We start from the raw sequence: 19,386 nt of genomic DNA on the forward strand, positions 1-19,386 counted from the left end.
CGTGTACCCTTCAAATTGACCTCACACGCCCGTGTGCCAAACCGTGTGCTAGGCCGTGTAACAGCCTAACTTGCAACCTTTTGAAAGCTACTGGGGACACACAGCCATGTTGCCTAGCCGTCTGCCACACACGGCTGAGACACACGCTCGTGTCTCTACCTGAGTGGACGAAAAATAAGCCATTTCCAAGTCATTTTTCTCACCCATTCAAGCACATACCTACAACCAAATTTCCACATATAAACAAGCCTTCAAATTGCACTAATAACATGCATCATCAAGCTACCCAATTAAGGTATATAAACATACAACCAATATGCCTAAAAGGCACCTCAATCACAACAATTAAGCATGTACAATTATATGCACAATTTGGCCAAATGTTCAAATAACCTTTAGCTAAGTTATTTCCAAAACATACCATTTTGTTTACCTATAAATTTCATACCAAAAAGTACCAAATATACCAATTAGCATTAGCATGGTTATTCCAACTACATGCTTCATACCAAAATGACCATATTCAACTTCCATCACTTAAGCATTATAAGAACTATAAAATTAACCATCATAAGGTCACATATATATATCAAGTAGAGTATACAGCAAGGTGTTATGAATCATCTAAGAATGATGGTTATAGGTATTACTAAAGATGATTATATTTACCTATGTATATACGTTTATTCATTTGAAGTTATGATATATTCTTGAGTTAGATTATTAAAGTTGCAAAATAAATTTAAATGCTTTAGATATACTTTTGTTTATTCAAATAAGTGAAGTTGCTTAATGAGGATTGGTTTGTGCCATAATATAAGTAAATTGTTGATTGATCTATGCAAAGCTATTCATATAGCAAGTGATGTAAATTGAGATATATGTTCAAACCAACTAAAGGTGAATACTTGTGAAAATTGAGTATAGTATGAAATAAAGTGATGAAAGACATGAAATTGAAATTGTGATATATTGTAATTATATGTTTAGATTGTAGTATGATGATATAATTCAATTTGAGAATTCATGTATCATATCATGTCTTAAAATGTTTGGATTATAGAAATATCACTGAGTTTTACACAGCGTGCGATTTTGTTTTCCGTGCACAGGTTAGGTACTCTCTTTTGATTGCCGACTCAGCATCCAACAACAACAATCCTGATCTCAAGTGTGGTAATGTTAAATTTTGTAATGTTATGTACCTAGGAATGTCTTTGGTTAGTTGTTTCATGAATGTGATGTAAATTGAGTTATAAGTATATGTTTATGTTTGAAGCTAAATGTTAGTATGCGTTTTGACCAAAGGCTTGATATGTGTATGAAACTTAGAGCTTGGGGTCTTAAGTAACTTTATGTTAGGCTAAATTGAGTGATTTTGGCATATTTTAGATCCACATGACCAGACACATGGGCGTGCGACTAGGCCGTATGAGATACACGGCTAGCACACGGGCGAACGAGGCCATTTCGAAGGGCACACAGCCTGGCACACGAGCATGTGGCACGGCCGCATGACCCAAGCCAGTGAGTCACATGGGTGCGGACATGGGCTGGGACACAGCCGTGTGTCCCTACTTCGAATGCCCACACGGCCTTAAATACGGGCGTTTGTCTTGGCCGTGTGAACCCTATAGTAAAAAAAAATTGCTAATTCTTTTTTGACTTTTCAAATGATTTCTATTAGTCCCAACGTGTTTTTAAGGGAACTTTAAAGCTCGATTTAAGGACAATTGGCATAATTATGATTGACTTAGAATATGCTAATGATTACTTATGAATTGGTTGTTAAATGCTTTGATTGGTTAGTAATATTCTATAACCCTACCCCGGGGTTTGGCATATTACAATAGTTGTAGCTTTAATATCTTATTATGACCTTATAATATTTTGTACTTTATTATGTTATGGTATATAAAACAATTTATCTAACTGCATGCTTCTTAAAGTGATTGTTTAGTGACATGAATTTATTCTTTGCTATGTTTAACATATGTTTTATTTATACTTACTTTTCTATAAAAATATATTTTTATATGAATAAATAAATTATTTTTTTAGATCTAAAATTTTATCATCTATGTTAAAAGAATTGCGAACTACATATTATTTAAAATAAACTACACATTCACTAAGGTTATATGATAAAGTAATATTTTATTATATGCTCTCAAGAGCTAATTAATATTTTATTATATGATGCAAAATTTTGTAAAACATAATATTATTTTTAGATCATGTTTTTACTAATTTTATCATAAAATAAGTATTTGCTTTAGTGGTTAAGTTATGTGGGCATGTGTTTGAGGTCTTAGGTTCAAGTCTCACTTTTGGAAATGTTGTTATTTTTGTTCCTAGCTTTATTCTTAATTGCAGGACTTATATTATATTTTTGGTCAACTTATATTAGAATAAGCTTGCTAGTTCAATGGTAAGGTGTTAGCTTATTCTATAGTCTTCTGTTCAAATCTTCCGAATGAGCACTTAGTAATAATTTTTGCTAATCGCCTGAATTTTAAGGCGCTCTTCGAACCAATCATAGACTTTGTTGAGATAGGTAAACCAAGAGAACCCCTCCCCGAGAATCGTATATGAGAATTTCATCTCGTATATGAGACACAAAAGAGTGAAAATTCGAAAGCTCCTTTTTGTAGTTGTAATTATAATGCCAAAAAATCAAGTCGACGCAGTTGTTACAGGCCTCTTAAATGTTCTATTTACCTATTTATTTCTTTTTCTTTGCTTTGATTTGTTCTTTGTATGAAATGTGGCTTTATTCTTGTTTTCTTTCTTTTTGATAGGAATTCTCTTGTTAAAACCCTATGAATCAATTGAAACTTCAGATTCATACCAGAACCGCGATGATTCAATAAAACCTTCAAACTAAGTCCAAAGATTCTTTGAGTAAGAACCATTGGATCATCACTTATTCAATCAATAGAATAGATATAATAAATAAAAATACAAAGAAAAGAAAGGTTTTTCCTTTGATCAAAATAAGCATAAACTAAATGAGAGTTTGAAAGAATAAAAAACCTTTTGATTTATAAATAATATAACTATTTCTTTGAATTTTTTTTTTGAGTCCAGCCGCGAGGTTTGAATATTAAGTATGAATCATAGTTCAAATACTTTGTGATCCATTTCATATATTCCGTGCTCCAGATACTAGAATGACTATCCGACGGGATAAAACTATCTCGATCAAGATTACAGACCCATTTTCTATACTATCAATAGGATCAATTATAACAAGTTTGTGTAGTAGAAGTTGGATGGAATTGATATTCTATAGTAGTTGAATGAGGTTAGTGTGTCAGATTCTGTGAGATTCAGTTGTTAGCGGGGGTTAGTGAGTAGTTTTTGAATTTTAATTTTAATTTTAATTTTTGTTAGTTCTCAAAAATTATTTTTGTTTTTCACGTCCCTATCTTTCTCCTTTCAATTCTTTTTCTAATGCATTTTCTCCTTCCTTTGATTTCGTACCCTTTTTGGCTTTTCTTCTTTGATTCTTGTCCATCATGTTCCAGTTGTAGGCGTTGTGCATTCGGGTTCTTCGATTCATTCTGAATAGGTAAGTTATTGGGTAGTTTCTTAATCATGTGTGTTGGAGGGTTCTAGTTATGTTTTTAACGAAAATTCATTGATGGTGTTGTTTGTTCCATTGCTAAAATAGCGGAAGGTTAGGAAACGATTGATGCTCCTCCAACAATTTGACTGTTGGGTGATTACTGTTCATTGGCGGTAAGTATATGTGTGCATTGTTCAAATTTGAGAGGCTAAGTTCATGGTAAATTTTTTTGTTTGAATTCGTAAATCGAGTGCTAAAATAATCATTAGGATACTACTTTTAGGTTATGGAGGTCTCGAGGTTGCTTTCGCATCAAAACCGAGTAAGGTGTATAACGAAAAACTCGAAATATGGCGTTTGACGAGAGCTGAAATTAGGGCATGTCATCGCCACATGGGCGTATGCAAGGCCTCAGCCATTTTGGGCCGTGTGGGCCACACAGGCTAGGTCATTTAGGGCATGTGGGCCCACACAAGTGTATGGGCCCAAATTTTAAAATTTTTACCTAAGGTTGTACATGTCATCCTGATCGATTGTGGGCCTTTCGTAGGGTCGGTTTATATGGTAAAAGCTGTAAAGCATGAAATCTGCTACTTTGTTAGATTGAAATTGATGTAATAACGTTTAATATGATATGTATGATATGTTCTGTTATGTATGAGCATGCTTAGTATTTGTTATACGAGCATGCATGTGATATACATTCTGGTATCTATCATTCTGTTATATTTGATATTTTGTCTGTATCTGGCTATGGGGAAGGTTATGTATTATGAGGAGGAAGTATTCTTTGTTAGGCGATATCTCGCCAATCTACTAGCAGCAATGCTGTGATTGTTCTGAAAAGTATCGTATGAACACTATGCGGTATGTAAGGCCGAGTGGGTGTTTTATAGCCCACGTGGTGTGTTGAGATGATCGGAGTTAGTATGTAAAGGATATGGGTAGGATTATCTGTATCTATACGATTCTGTTATAATCCTGATTCTGCAAAAGATTTACGTCTATATATGTTCTGCCATGAGATTGAATCTGAATTTATATTTATATATACGTTACATATTGAGTTATCAAAACTCACTCTTTGTTTGTCTGTTTCATTCAAGTAACCCTCAAACTTAAGCGTGTCGGTGCAACGGAAGCTCGGATGTAACCAATTTTCCGTAAAACTCTATTTACATAAAATTTGTTTGATTAAAATTTTGGTTTTAAGAGTTTTGTAATTTTGGGACTCTATGAACATTTGGGTTTAATTTTGGATTTGGATTTTAATTTGGAATATCTTGCATGACATGTGATAAAACAATTTGCGAAATCAACCATTTTCGAGAAAACAAACTCGGGATTTTCATAATATAACGACTTTAGAACTTCCGTTGTAAACTATTTGTTTATTTGAAAATGTAAACCATTGATGGTTTAACTGGAAAGCAGATCAGCATGTTTTTAAATAAGTCGGATTTATAACTCTTCTTCGTAACATTCCTAGATTCGGCCATAACTTTTAGGCTGGGTTTGGGGTGTTACATATGCTGAAGGAAATCTTTATGTGTTTACATTAAAATCATGGATAAAAATGACATAAGATACTTATGTTTTTGTATGATAAATATTCCCCGAATAAATACATTACACGTATATGATTGACATATGAGATAGTGAAAAGAAGTTCATATTCTTGTTCCAAAATGACTAGCGCTAGGCGCAAACTCTTTTGCGGATTATCCGCTAGGCACCGGGAGTCATGTACCAAATGGACTATACAGCAAGGTGTTATGAATCATCTAAGAAGGATGGTTATAAGTATTACTAAAGATGATTATGAATAGGAATACGAATAGGAATATGAATATAGAAACAAAGAATATAAAACTAACCTTTTCCGATAATTTAGTCCAACCGCATGTTACATCAACCCTAAACAGTATAAATAAGGAAGCAATCATCAATGTTCTTCACCACTTCCAAATTTGAGCCTCTTTATCTGAGGCTAATAAACAATAAAGAAAAAAAAATTGAAGGCCTCAGTTTCAAAATGGCTTCAATGAGGCTCCTTGCAATAATTGCCATTCTGGTTCAGGGCTTAGTTAATGGTGATTCTCACGAGTTGCCTAGTTTCGATCCGGAACTAGCCGTAGCCAAAGTTTGGGAAGTTGCTGAAGGCAAGGTCGGCCCTGATGTTAAAGTTTTTAATGTGGTGGATTTCGGTGCCAAGCCCGATGGAACCACCATTAGCACTATCGTAAGCTTTTAACTTTTTTTATGTTCTCACTATTTGTTTTGATCAGAGTGCTAATGTCTGATCTGTGTTGGGATATGGTGTTAAGGTGGATCAAACCATGCCTAGCTCTATTTTATGGCTCAAACTTTGAAACCCTTCCCTTTTTTTCGTTTTTATATTGCAAGCTTCTTTGAATATCCGTATTTGACGCTTGAGTAACAGAGATTCATTTTGTATATAAATTATATTTCTTTTGCAGAATTTTATTAGGGCATTCAAAGCAGCTTGCAATCACAATGGCCGTGCAATGCTGGTGATCCCTGAGGGAAATTTCTTATTAGGATCGATGTTATTGTCCGGACCTTGCACTTTTCAACCTCCGCTGATGGTTCAATTCAACGGAAACCTTTTGCCGCAAGGTTCAACGTCCACGGCCGAAAATGCAGACTGGATCACATTCATAAACTTTAATGGCTTGTTCATAAGTGGAAAAGGTACCATCAATGGCCTAGGCGAGAAGGAGGCATGGAAGGCTGTATGCGATGGTTGCCGTCGAAAGGCTGCTGTAAGCTTTTGAATCATCACCCACATTCTTTGGTTTTAAGGTTTAGGGTTTAAGATTTAAATAAACCTAACAATCTTGTGTTGCACCTGCAGAATTTGAAGTTAATCAAGTTGAACGACGTGCTCATTAGTGGCATTACCTCCGTCAACGCTAAAGGGTTCCATATGATGATCAGCGTTTGCAACAACTTCGTGATCACCAACGTTAATATATCGGCTCCGGATGAAAGCCCCAACACGGACGGTATTCACATGAGCAAAACAAATAAGGTCAGAATAAGCAACAGTACCATCGGCACTGGCGACGATTGTGTCTCAATGATCCATGGAACCACCAACGTCACCGTTGAGAACGTCAAATGTGGCCCCGGACACGGATTCAGGTACATTCTATCTATCTAAGAATGAATCAAATCATATATCATAGCCAAGAAATTGCTTTTTAAAACTAATCTGAACCCTATTTGTTTAAACAGTATTGGTAGTCTTGGACACTACGATGCTGAGTTCGATGTTTTTGGGATCACCGTGAGGAATTGCTCACTAGCCTACACAGAAAATGGTGCAAGAATCAAAACATACAGAAATGAAAGTCCATCTAAAGCTTCGGGCATTATTTTCCAAGATCTCACTATGGACCATGTTAAGAACCCTATTCTCATCGATCAAGAATATGCAACGATTCCAGGCAGTGTGGTTAGCTTCCTTTCCCCTTTTCAGTTTCTACTCGAATATATGGAACATGGACAAAAACTAACCGTTTTTTTTTTGTTGGTTTGATGAAGGACTCAAAAGTGCTCATCTCCGACGTTGAATTCTCAAACATCAGAGGAACAACAATAAGCAAAATTGCTGTAGTCCTAGCTTGCAGCCAATCATTTCCATGCAAAGGCATTACCCTCAAGGACATTCACTTAGAGTATACCGGTGATCCCGATCATAATGAAGACACTCCCTTCAGTTCTAACTGCACCAACGTCAAAGTTAACTACATCGGCGAGCAGCTGCCACCGCCCTGCGCTTAACTCTTATCTCTTCATGGCGGTCCAACAAACTCCGGTTTATTATTTTTTATTGTGTCTGAGCCAAATGTAATTGAAGGAGCTACTTCAATGGAATAATATAGCGGGCGTTGGGTGTTCTAAAAAAGTCGGATTAGTGCTTAAATTGACGGTATTTTTTTATTATCGGATGTATAGAAAAAAATTTATTATTAATATTACATATATATGTTAATGTATTCATTATTTGGTTACATGATATGATTTTTTTTAAGTCGAAGGTTTTTCTTTTATTTACATTTTGCCAATAATTATTAATTTAATGATATTTTGAAAATAATAATAATAATAATTAAAAAAAAAGAAAATTAGTTGACTTGAATCAAAGTTTAATATTATTATATATTTTTATTTTTTAAAATATTTAAATATTAATATAAAATATTATAATATTCAATATTATTAAAAAATATTTAGTTATTTACATTTAATAAAATTAATAAAATTTATTATTTTAACAAAGAGGAAGATGTACTCGTGACTTTACTTTTAGTTCCTAGGGTTTTGTTTTCTAGGTACAAAACTTTTTTAAGCACTTGATTTTTTTGTTTCTTTGAGAAGACATTTTTGTTTTTCTTCCTTCAAAGATGTGTTATAAACAAATAAAATGAAATAGATGTTGAAAGGAAAAACAAGAAAAAAATGAAAGAGATAGAAGTGAGGTAGAAGATGAAGAGATCAGTTAGAAAATGAAACAGATGATGAAAGGGAAAAATGAAATAGATAGAAGTGAGGTAGAAGATGATGGTGGATGGATAATTTTCAAGGAAAAATAATTAAAGGGTTTGGTTTGTAGCCAAAGAGGTTGACATGTGGCGCAGCAAATGGCCATCAACGCCACGTTAGCAAAAAGCTGGATGCCATTAGGCTCAAGTACCAAACTCTTGGATGGAAAAAAGTTTGAGTACCAATTTGGAACAAAAAAATTATAGGTACCAATTTGAGAGAAATGGACAAGTTTGAGTACTAATTTTATATTTAACCCAATAATATATGACAAATATAAAAAAATATTTACATTAAATTAATAAACACTATAACACGATAACCCGATTTGGTCATAGGACCCCAGGTTATAGAATGCTACAGTCATAACCAAAATAGAACACATTCAAATTACATTGATTATCTCAAATAAATAGAGAATACTTCATAAATGTATAATTATTGCTTAAATTTAACAAAAATCATCCAAACATAGTCTATTCAATTATGATTAACAAATACGTCATTTATCATATCATATACGGCTTATGTATGCTCCAATACCATCCAAAATTTGACTAGGATTAATTTGCAAAATTTCAGTTCAATTATAAATCAAAACAATTCCGAGCTCAACTTACTCATCATATATCAATAGTCAATCACTAATCGTAGCATATATGTGAAAAAAGAACTTAAATAGGGTCCACAAGACCTTAAAAATAGTTTGGAAACAAACAGGGACTAATCTGAAACAAAATAGAAAAACGTGAAAAAAATTGAAAACAGGGGTCACACGGCCGTGTGGCTCAGGAACATGGCCCTGTGGCCAAATCATGTACAGTTCGAAGTTAGAGGCACACAACTCGTCTCGTGTCGTGCAACAACCTGATGCGTGTGGAAAGACCTGCACCAAAAAATCAATAAGAAAGAAAGAGGATACACGATCGTGTGGCAGACCGTGTCCTAAGCCGTATGCAACCAAAATGACTTCAAAAATAAGTAATTTCAAACATCATTTCTTAGATATCAAATCCAACCATTTCTAGCCATTTCCACCTATTCAAAACACATTCAAACATGTCAAAAACATACTAAAAACATTCAACCTAAGTGCCTAATCAATATACCATAATTGGTACCACAATTCAAATATTTAGAATCCAAATCACATACATCATTTCCCAAAACACAAAACATGTATCTATCAAACATTTCATAACCTTATACCACACTCAAAACCGAACTTAGAAAGGTATGAATCTTACCACTTATATAGACATGTTTAAAATATACCACAAGAGGCAAATAAACACAACCACAACATCACATAACAAAGCATGGAACAACATGTCTACTAACAAGTGAATTTGAACTCTTAGTGCATGTCACTTATAACCTAAATCAAAATAATCAACATTTATATCAAGTCGATGAATGAATAGTGTAAGCTCCGACTTGAACATCTAACCAACATAAACTGTAAAACCCCTAACCCGTATCCGCCGTCAAATTAGGGTTACGAAGTATTACTAAACAATCAAAACCATTTAAACATTTTGTCATTCAATATTATAATCACATCATAAAACATTCATACATATGTATATAGCCACTAAATTGAGCCCTCGAGGCCATAAAAATAACTTAGAAACAATTTGGGACCAATTTGAACAGTTTGAAAAGCATAGGAAAAATATGCATAATTTGCAAAACAGGGATCACATGGTCGTATGCCTCACATAGCTAAGACATACGCTCGAGTATCAGGCTGTATAACAATCAAATTAAGGACACACAGCCGTGTCCCAGCCAGTGTCCTCAACCAGTAACTCTTTGAGTAGGGTCACACGGCTGTGTTACACGCCCATGTGTTAGGCCGTGTAACTCTCTGAGTTGCCCTACACGACCGTGTGCCAGGCCGTGTGTTAGTCCATGTAACTCACTGACTTTCACCCTAAAGAACTCATCAGATGACACATGGCCGTATCACCAGTCTGTGTGTCTCACACGGCTGAGACGCATGCCCGTATCTTAGGCCGTGTGGACCCAAAATGAACCTTAAACAATAAGTTTACCATTTTAAGCTTACTTGAACTCTAAGTAATCCATTTACCAACCAAAAGACCTATTCAAAGTGACATTAAACAAGCCAAAAACATACCAAATCAACATCCTAAGTGCCTAACCAATGTTCCTCATTGATACCACAAGTATATACAATTATACATTAAAATAAATCATCAATCACAACATCTCAATTCACAAAATTTAACATCTAACCAATGTACATATCATAGGCACCTCAAACACAACATTGCATTAACACATATCATTCATATTTGCATTAAAATATCTTACCTCATTCTCATATATATTATATAAGTTAATTATTTACACTTAAGATCATACCTAACATTTTACATATCCAAAACAGTAGTAATGACATACAAGCCTATTACATGCCATATAATCCAAAATGAGCATTCCAAAAGCTATCGAGAATGAGTGGATAGTGACTTGCGTACTGGTCCGACTGTCCAACCTTCAAAGTATCTACAAGAATAGAAAATAACATAAGTAAGCTCATTGAAGCTTAGTAAGTTCGACGTACTAAAAAGATTAATCTTACCGAAGTAAGTACAACAAGTCAAATAATAATGTCATATGCGTTCCTTGTCATCCACAATCTCCATGGTTAATTTTAAAATTCAATTCAAAACTCAAATACATGACAAAACCATCAAAAATCACTAAACAAGTTCATTTATCGAGATTTACAATCTGATGAACGACTTACAGATAAGAGTACATCGATATTCCAACCAAAACACATCAGATGCTCATAAAAGCTAATCCATTTGAAACACACTAGATGCTCATAACAGATAATTCATTCGAAACACACCAATAGCTCAGAAGAGCTAGTCCAACTGAAACACACCAAAATAGGGAGTATAACACGAGAGTTCGCAACAAATGCTGAACATCAGTCTACTCGGAAAACAAATATATCACTCCACAACAATCTCCACTCTAATCCCCCATAACATACCATATCTCAACTTTACACTATCACGCGTTCAATCTGATCCAAATATAAAATTTCAACAAATTTTCCTCAAATAACTTTACATCATTTATAATCAAATATATCCGTAATATTACATATTATCATCAAAAAATCCATATAGATGTTAAATTATAAACTGTACGAACTTACCTAGACTGAATTGTAGTAGTTGCAGAAGTTTAGGGACTATTTTGCAATTTTTCCTTTTCCATAAGTATCAACTTGATCTTAATCTAAAGCTTACATTTCACATTCCAATTTATTTTACATTTTATACTCTTTTATTTTTTGAATTTACACAATTACCCCTAACTTTTACAACTTTTGCAATTTAGTCCCTTAACCCGAAAATCATCAAATTAACCATTTTCTCAAGTCAACATTATAGTCAAATATACTAGGCCCTTATATAGTCCCTAATAAATATCAAATTCACTATCAAACCCTAAAATTTTGATATTTTCATAATTTAATCCCTAAATCAAATTCTAACAAAAATCATTTTACAAAAGCACCAAATAACACAATCAAAGCTTCAAATACATAGTTATTATAAAAAAAAATTAAGATTCATCAATGGAAACTTCTAAAATTTTTTATAGATTCAAAAACGAAGGTATGGGCTAGCTTGACCTAGTTGCAATGATCTAAAAAACATAAAAATTAAAAGAAACGGACTCAAAATGGACTTACATGCAAGAGCCAACAATGTCTGAACCTCCAAGCTAAGTTTTTAATTTTTTGGCTATGGAAGAAAACAAAAATGAAGAAGAAAGACATAATTTCTTTATTAATTTTGTTTTATTTACAAATTTGCCATTATACTTAATTTTTATTCAATTTTTTTCTTTAATTTAAACCTTATTACCATCCATTATCTAAAATAAGGACTAATTTCCACATTGGTCCTTGCACCTTTATTAATTAAACCATTAAATCATCCTAATGCATTAATTAATAAATTTTGCATCTTTTTCAATTTAGTCCTTTTTCATTAATTAACTATTTAAACGTTAAAATTTCTTAACCAAATTTTAATACTACTCTAACACCCCTAACTCGTATCCGTCGTCGGATTAGGGTTTTGGAGTTTACATTTTAAAACAAACAAAAACTTTTAAACATTTTAATTCATATCTTTAATCATAGCAAAACCAATCACTAACATGTATATCATCCCTTATACGAGTCCTCGAGGACCTAAAAATATATTAGAAACAAGTCGGGACTAAGTCGGAAACATATAGAATTTTTTGGAAAAAGATGAAAATTTTCAAAACCGCAGGGATCACACGACCGTGTGACTCACATGGCTGAAAGACACGCATGTGTCTCAGGCTGTGTGAACATTCGAAGTAGGGACACACGGTCGTGTCCTAGCCCGTGTCTGTGACTGTGTAACTCACTGACTTGAGTCACACAGCTAAGCCACACATTCGTGTGCCAGGCCGTGTACCTTTTAAAATGACCTTACACGCCCGTGTGCTAGACCGTGTTCTAGGTCGTGTAACAGCCTAACTTACAACCCTTTAAAAGCTACTGGAGACACACGGTCGTGTCGCCTGACCATCTATCACACACGGTTGAGACAGACGCTCGTGTCTTTTCCTATTGGACGAAAAATAGGCTATTTCCAAGTCATTTTTCTCACCAATTCAAGCACATACCTACAACCAAGTTTTTACATATAAACAAGCCTTCAAATTTCACTAATAACATGATCATCAAGCTACCCAATTAATGTATATAAACATACAACCAATATGCCTAAAAGGCACCTTAATCACAACAATTAAACACGTACAATTATATGCACAATTTGGCCAAATGTTCAACTAACCTTTAGCTAAGTTATTGCCAAAACATACCATTTTGTTATATCATCAACACAAGCCAAAAGAAATGGCTACATTATCAAACAAAAATAGGATACATGTGCATATTTAAGCAATTATCAATTAACTTGTTTCCATGCCAAAACATAACATAATTGATATATAACCAACATACCATATTAGATTCAAAACCCTTTCAAAACATACCATATCTTGACCATGTTGAGGTCAATTCATCATATATCACTTCGGCCATTCAAACATGCTTTGACACATTATCAAATTAGCACATATCAACAAGGCACCAAATGTACTAAGGCTACATCACCCAAAATGACATATACATGCCAAACACATCAACTAACATTCAACTAATCATCAACCATAAGTTCACTTATATATGCCATTATAAACTTAACCAAGATATCAAAATCTACCGATATAACTATTAGATAGTGTGATAGATCTCGGGTGAACTTCCAACCAGATCAAGCTCCCGATAATCTGAAAAGTAATGAAAAAATAACTACGTAAGCAATGAATGCTTAGTAAGCTCATATAAAATTTAGTCATGCCAATCCATATCAAATATGAAATTATACATTTCAAGAATAATCTTATCCCGATACCGCAAGATTCATGAAACCATATTCAATAACTCATAAAATGAATAACTCTACAGCATCACATATACATATCAGGGATTTAAATTGTGGTTGCGGTTGTGACCGCGTTTTTGGTCGCATTGTGTTTATCACAGTTGAAGACATAACGGATGCTATTGCGGTCACTACGGGTATCGCGGTCGTGATTTTTTTTAAAATTCACACAACTAATAACTAATAACAAAGAAAAAAATAGATATCAACAGGAATAGCGAAGAAATAATGGGAATAGCGGCCTATTATTGCCGCAATTGGTCGTTACTTATTAAATCGCGGCCGCGATACACCGCTATTGGTGTGACTCCGCTTCACACTGCTATTTTTAGCAGTAGCAGTTTCAGACGGCGCCGTTACCACTATATAACGGCCGCTATTCCGCTACTCGACCGCTATTTTAATCCCTGATACATATCATCCCTAACATAGTAGGATTTTAAATAACTTTAAACCCTTTTCAAATTTTCTTATTTTTGTTTACATTTCAATCTTTCCATTGCATTTACTTTTTTTAGCTTAAATAACAACATAAGTTCAACTCATCATTCCCTTTTTCATCATTTTGCACTTCAAGTATGAACTTACTATTTCATTACTTTTTCACACCCGTTTCATATGCATAACACAAAATACATAAGTATATCATCAACCATAGCCACAAGCTAGTGCATTTAAATATAGTTCTATTGGAATTAATCACATGATAAACCCTTTCATAATGAATTACATAATTTGAACCTTACCACTCTTTCATGAACAAAAGCATATTTCTATTTGGGCTCTTACCATTTCAATGCATAACTTATAAGTTTAACATGGCATAATCCAACCACAACTTGGCCAAAGCCTAAGCATTTACACCAAACATGTTAGCATACAATATATAAATCATAGGCACATTAATATAAATAGCCATTTAGCCACAACATGTATCTCATGAGTTTATAACTCATCTCAACATGTATAATTTTCTTGTATCATCATATTAAGGATGTTCACATATGTACATGTTATATTTCATATCATTCTCTTACCATTTCAAAACTGTATAGTGCCCGTTGAACCATTTAGAACACCGTTGGACACCTAGGATAACTCACACATAGTGTGCTAACTCATATAACTATAATACGTCAATTCCCATACATGTACGCTTACACGAGCTGTTATTAAAATGCTCACACGAGCTATAATCAGAATGCTCACACGAGCTATGAAAATGGGCCTGCTCACATGAGCTGTGGGTCGGAACGTAGCTACACGATGCTGCTCATACGAGCTGTGGAGTACCCGCAACACATGTCAAGCCTCAGTCATTGGTAGGATGTTCAGGACCAGCATCAGAAACATGCAAACCCTAATGATATAACATTTATATCTTAAGAATTCCTAAGGTTCAAACGGGGCTCGGTAATCGCCGTACGTCATTGGATTTACATCGTTTCATAACATAGTAAATTGCATACTAATATATATATTAATTTAATTACAATATAATTACATATTAACATTCAATTTAATCAAAATTATACAGAATATAGTTCATGCGAACTTACCTGGCTAAATTGCAAAAATACCAAAGTTTAGGGCCATTTTGGTAATTTTTATTTTCGTCTATTTTCCACACGATCTTGATCTAAGTTAATCATTTCATTCAATATATTAATTTAGACAATAAAACAATTCATTTTATGCATTTTAGTCATTTTGACATTTTTACAAAATTACCCCTAAAGTTTTACTTTTATTTAATTTAGTCCATGAGCCCAAAACATGTAAGTTAACCATTTTTACCCAAAATTGAGCTTAGACAAATGTTAAGGGTATCCTAAAAATCCCATTTATGCATTAAATCCTTTTACTATTATTAATTTAACAATTTAGTCCCTAATTGGAAAATTCATCAAAAATACTTAATAAAATACTTTTAAATATCAATCAACATTTTAAATTTATCATTTAACATCTAAAAATAACATGTTTCATCAATGGAAACATTCAAAATCTTTAACAGTTTCAAAATCGAAGGTATGTGCTAGTTGGACCTAGTTGCAACTATCTCAAAAACATAAAAATTAAAAGAAACAGGAATAAAACGGACTTACATGCATCATCACAGGGTGAGCCGAAGCTTCAAGGTATTCCGTAAAGCTTTTCTCCAATAAAAATCGGTGAAGAAGACATTAAGATGATGATAAAACATTTTGATTTTATTTTATTTTAATATAATTATCAAATTACCATATTAACCTTAGTTAATAATTAAATAAAACATCAAATTCATGTCCATTACTGTCCACTAACACCTTGAATGGTCTAATTACCATTTAAGCCCCTTTTCCTTTATTCAGTTAATCATTTAATCACTCAATCAAATAGTGATTAAATTTACATCTTTTACAATTTAGTCCTTTTTAATTAATTAACCATCGAAACGTTAAAATTTTTCAACGAAAATTTAACACCACCTTAATGAAACTCCTTAAATATTTATAAAAATATTTATGCCTCGGTTTATAGAAACGAGGTCCCTATACCTCATTTTCTAAAACCACTTGACCTTAAGGTCATACCACTTGAACTTAATAGATCACTTATATAACATAATTTATCAAATCAAAAACCTTTTTTAAAACCATATTTGACACGTAAATATTAACTAACTTACTCACAAATTTGGTGGCCTCGAAACCACTGTTTCCGACACCACTGAAAAACGGGTTGTTACAACTACTCTAATGACTCCATAAATATTCTAAAAATAATATTTACGAGTCAACATGACAAAAATTTGTGATCTCGAAATTACTATTTCGTCACCACTGAAAATCAAGCTGTTACATAAACTTTCGACAATCTACAAGAAAAAACAACACAACAGATGTAAGCAAATATTTACTTAATAAGTTCGTATTAAACTTTAACTTACCATAAAGGTTGTAGCTTAAACATTTTTTAATTGAAATTCATAAGCAAGGTCATGAGTTCATTATTAACCTATACATATCACAAATCTCACAAGGTTAGTGAGTTCACATATACGAAACTTATAACTTTATCATGTCATAAAACATATACAAATAAACACATTTGATATACTATTCATTCAACATTTATTCATTTAACAATTCACATTTTCATTTTAAGTGTTAATTTCAAATGTCCATTTTACATATCTATCCATATAACATTTCATATAATAGTTCATATAATTATTTCATTTCTCTATTTCTGTATAACTGATTCATACAACCATTACGTATATCTACTTCTATATAATCAATTCTTATATTCATTTCACATAACCATTTCGTATAGCCATTTCAAAGTATTACCTTAACACAATATGATTCAATAATTCCAAGTCAGTAAACAACAATATACGGATATTTATAATTTCTATTTTTATCCATTTTAATGAAACAATTTAACCCTGCACAATCTGAAATGCCCTGAAAAATTTATTTCTATTTCTGTAAATATCTAGCAAAATTTTGTATCTGCTTCAATGGTTAAGTGTTCTGGGTGAATGTGTGAAGTCTTGGGTTCAAGTCTCAACTTTAGTAAATTTTGGTTATTTTTTATCCAAGCCTTACCCTTGATGAGTGGGCTTTTAAAAAATTGTTTGTTAATCTATATTAGAGTGAGCTTGCTGGTTTGAGTGGTAAGGGGGTTGTTGTGTTGGAGATTTTGTGTTTGAATCCCTGCATAAACGTGGATGTTATTTTTGCTTGGTGGTGAGTTAGTGTTTTGGTGGTGTTGGCATTTTGAAATAGTTTAGATTATGTGGTTAGTAGGGAGTTGGGTGTTATCTAATTTTTTTAATTATTTTATTTTTCTTTTTTCGAATTTTTCCTCTCTGTTTCTGACATTTCCTCTTCCCCTTCCCTTTTCTTCGATTTTACTCCTTCGTTTGTTCGTGGCTTTCCTCTGATCCCTGTTGGATTCTTCTTGTTAAATCATTGCTACTGCCTTCTTGGTTCTCTATTCGGCTAGTAAGTGACTTTTCAGCCCTTTAACTTTTGGTTTGGATTTAGCAATATTAATCTACGGTGGCCAAGCGATGAATTCTGTGATTAGAAGAAGGTTGTGAGGTAGGAAATTGTACTTCAATGCCTTGATTTGAGGTGGTGGTCGTCTTTGTGTAAGCGATAAGTCAGTTTAGCGTATTTGGGTAAGTTGTGTTAGGCTCGTAATTGATTGCTAAAAGATGTTGGGCATTCTATTTTAGGTATTGGTGATCTTGGGAGTGATTTCACCACAAAAATGAATCAGGTGTATTTCCCTTACGCTGAAAATTGAGTTTCGATGGAAGCCGAAAGTGCAACTGTCGACACCACACAGGCATGTGCTTGCCCGTGTGGTTGATCGTGTGAGAAGACACGGCCGTGTGGTCGACAAAGGCTCAGTCGTACACGAGACACAGTCGTGTGGTAGTATGAGTGTGGTCGTGTGGACCACACGGGCTAGGCCAATTTGGGCGTTGAGGAAGCTACGTAGGAACCTAAGGACTCGATGCGTCAACAATATCCTCATCTATTCTGATTAGGTAAATTTCGAAGTCAAAATTTCTTTTAGAGGGTAGAATTGTAACACCTTGAATAATTTATTTTTGTTTCTGTAAATATCTAGAAAAAATCTATATTTGTTTCAATAGTTAAGTGCTATGGGTGTATGTGTGAGGTATTGGGTTCAAGTCCCACCTTTAGTAAATTTTGGTTATTTTTTATCCTTACCCTTGATGAGTGGGCTTATAGAAAATTGTTTGTTAATCCATATCAAAATGAGCTTGCTAGTTCAAGTGATAAGGGTGTTGTTGTGTTGGAGGTCTTGTGTTTGAATCCCTGCGTGAGCGTGGATGTTATTTTTGCTCGATGGTAAGTTAGCGTTTTGGTGGTGTTGAGATTCTAAGGTAGTTGAGATTATGTGGCTAGTGGGGAGTTGGGTGTTATCTAATTTTTTTAATTTTTTTTCTTTTTTTTCAAATTTTTCCTCTTTGTTTTTGACGTATCCTCTTTCCTCTCTTCTTCTTCGATTTTACTCCTTCATTTGTTCGTGACTTTCTTCTAATCCCTATTGGATTCTTCTTGTTAAATCATTGCTACTGCCTTCTTGGTTCTCTATTCGGCTGGTAAGTGACTTTTCAACCCTTTAACTTTTGGTTTGGGTTTAGCAATATTAATCTATGGTGGCTAAGTGATAAATTCTGTGATTAGGAGAAGGTTGTAAGGCAGGAAATCGTACTTCAACGCCTTGATTCGAGGTAGTGGTCATTTTTGTGTAAGCGGTAAGTCAATTTTACGTAATTGGGTAAGTCATATTAGGCTCATAATTGATTTCTAAAAGGTGTTGGGCATTCTATTTTAGGTGCTGGTGGTCTCGGGAGTGATTTCATGGCGAAAATGAATTAGGTGTGTACCCCTTACGCTAAAAATCGAGTTTCGGCAGAAGCCTAAAGTGCAATTTTTGACGCCACATAGGCATGTGATAGTGTGAGTATGGCCGTGTGGGCCACACGGGCTAGGCCAAATTGGGAGTGTAGGCCCACACGGGCATGCCACACGGGCGTTTGGATTTTCGGCCAGGCCGTGTGTAACACCCCTAACTTAAAAATATTTTATTACACCCATTTCATGTCTATTTTTGTGTAGCAATTAACCAATGGTATAATTACCATTCAAGGACCCTCAATTT

The 19,386-nt window shown here is 33.8% G+C and overlaps 1 protein-coding gene across 1 annotated transcript; it reads left to right on the forward strand.

Moving 5' to 3' along the window:
- Positions 1 to 5,524: 5,524 nt before the first annotated feature.
- LOC108455076 (exopolygalacturonase-like) lies at positions 5,525 to 7,629 on the forward strand. Its single transcript, XM_017753688.2, has 5 exons — positions 5,525 to 5,813; positions 6,052 to 6,357; positions 6,450 to 6,739; positions 6,833 to 7,052; positions 7,142 to 7,629. Exons 1-5 carry the CDS (start codon positions 5,607 to 5,609, stop codon positions 7,379 to 7,381), a joined length of 1,263 nt encoding a protein of 420 aa, XP_017609177.1. The 5' UTR covers positions 5,525 to 5,606; the 3' UTR covers positions 7,382 to 7,629.
- Positions 7,630 to 19,386: the final 11,757 nt, after the last annotated feature.

The sequence above is a fragment of the Gossypium arboreum genome, chromosome 9 (genome assembly GCF_025698485.1).
Source record: "Gossypium arboreum isolate Shixiya-1 chromosome 9, ASM2569848v2, whole genome shotgun sequence".
In the NCBI taxonomy this organism is placed as follows: Eukaryota; Viridiplantae; Streptophyta; class Magnoliopsida; order Malvales; family Malvaceae; genus Gossypium; species Gossypium arboreum.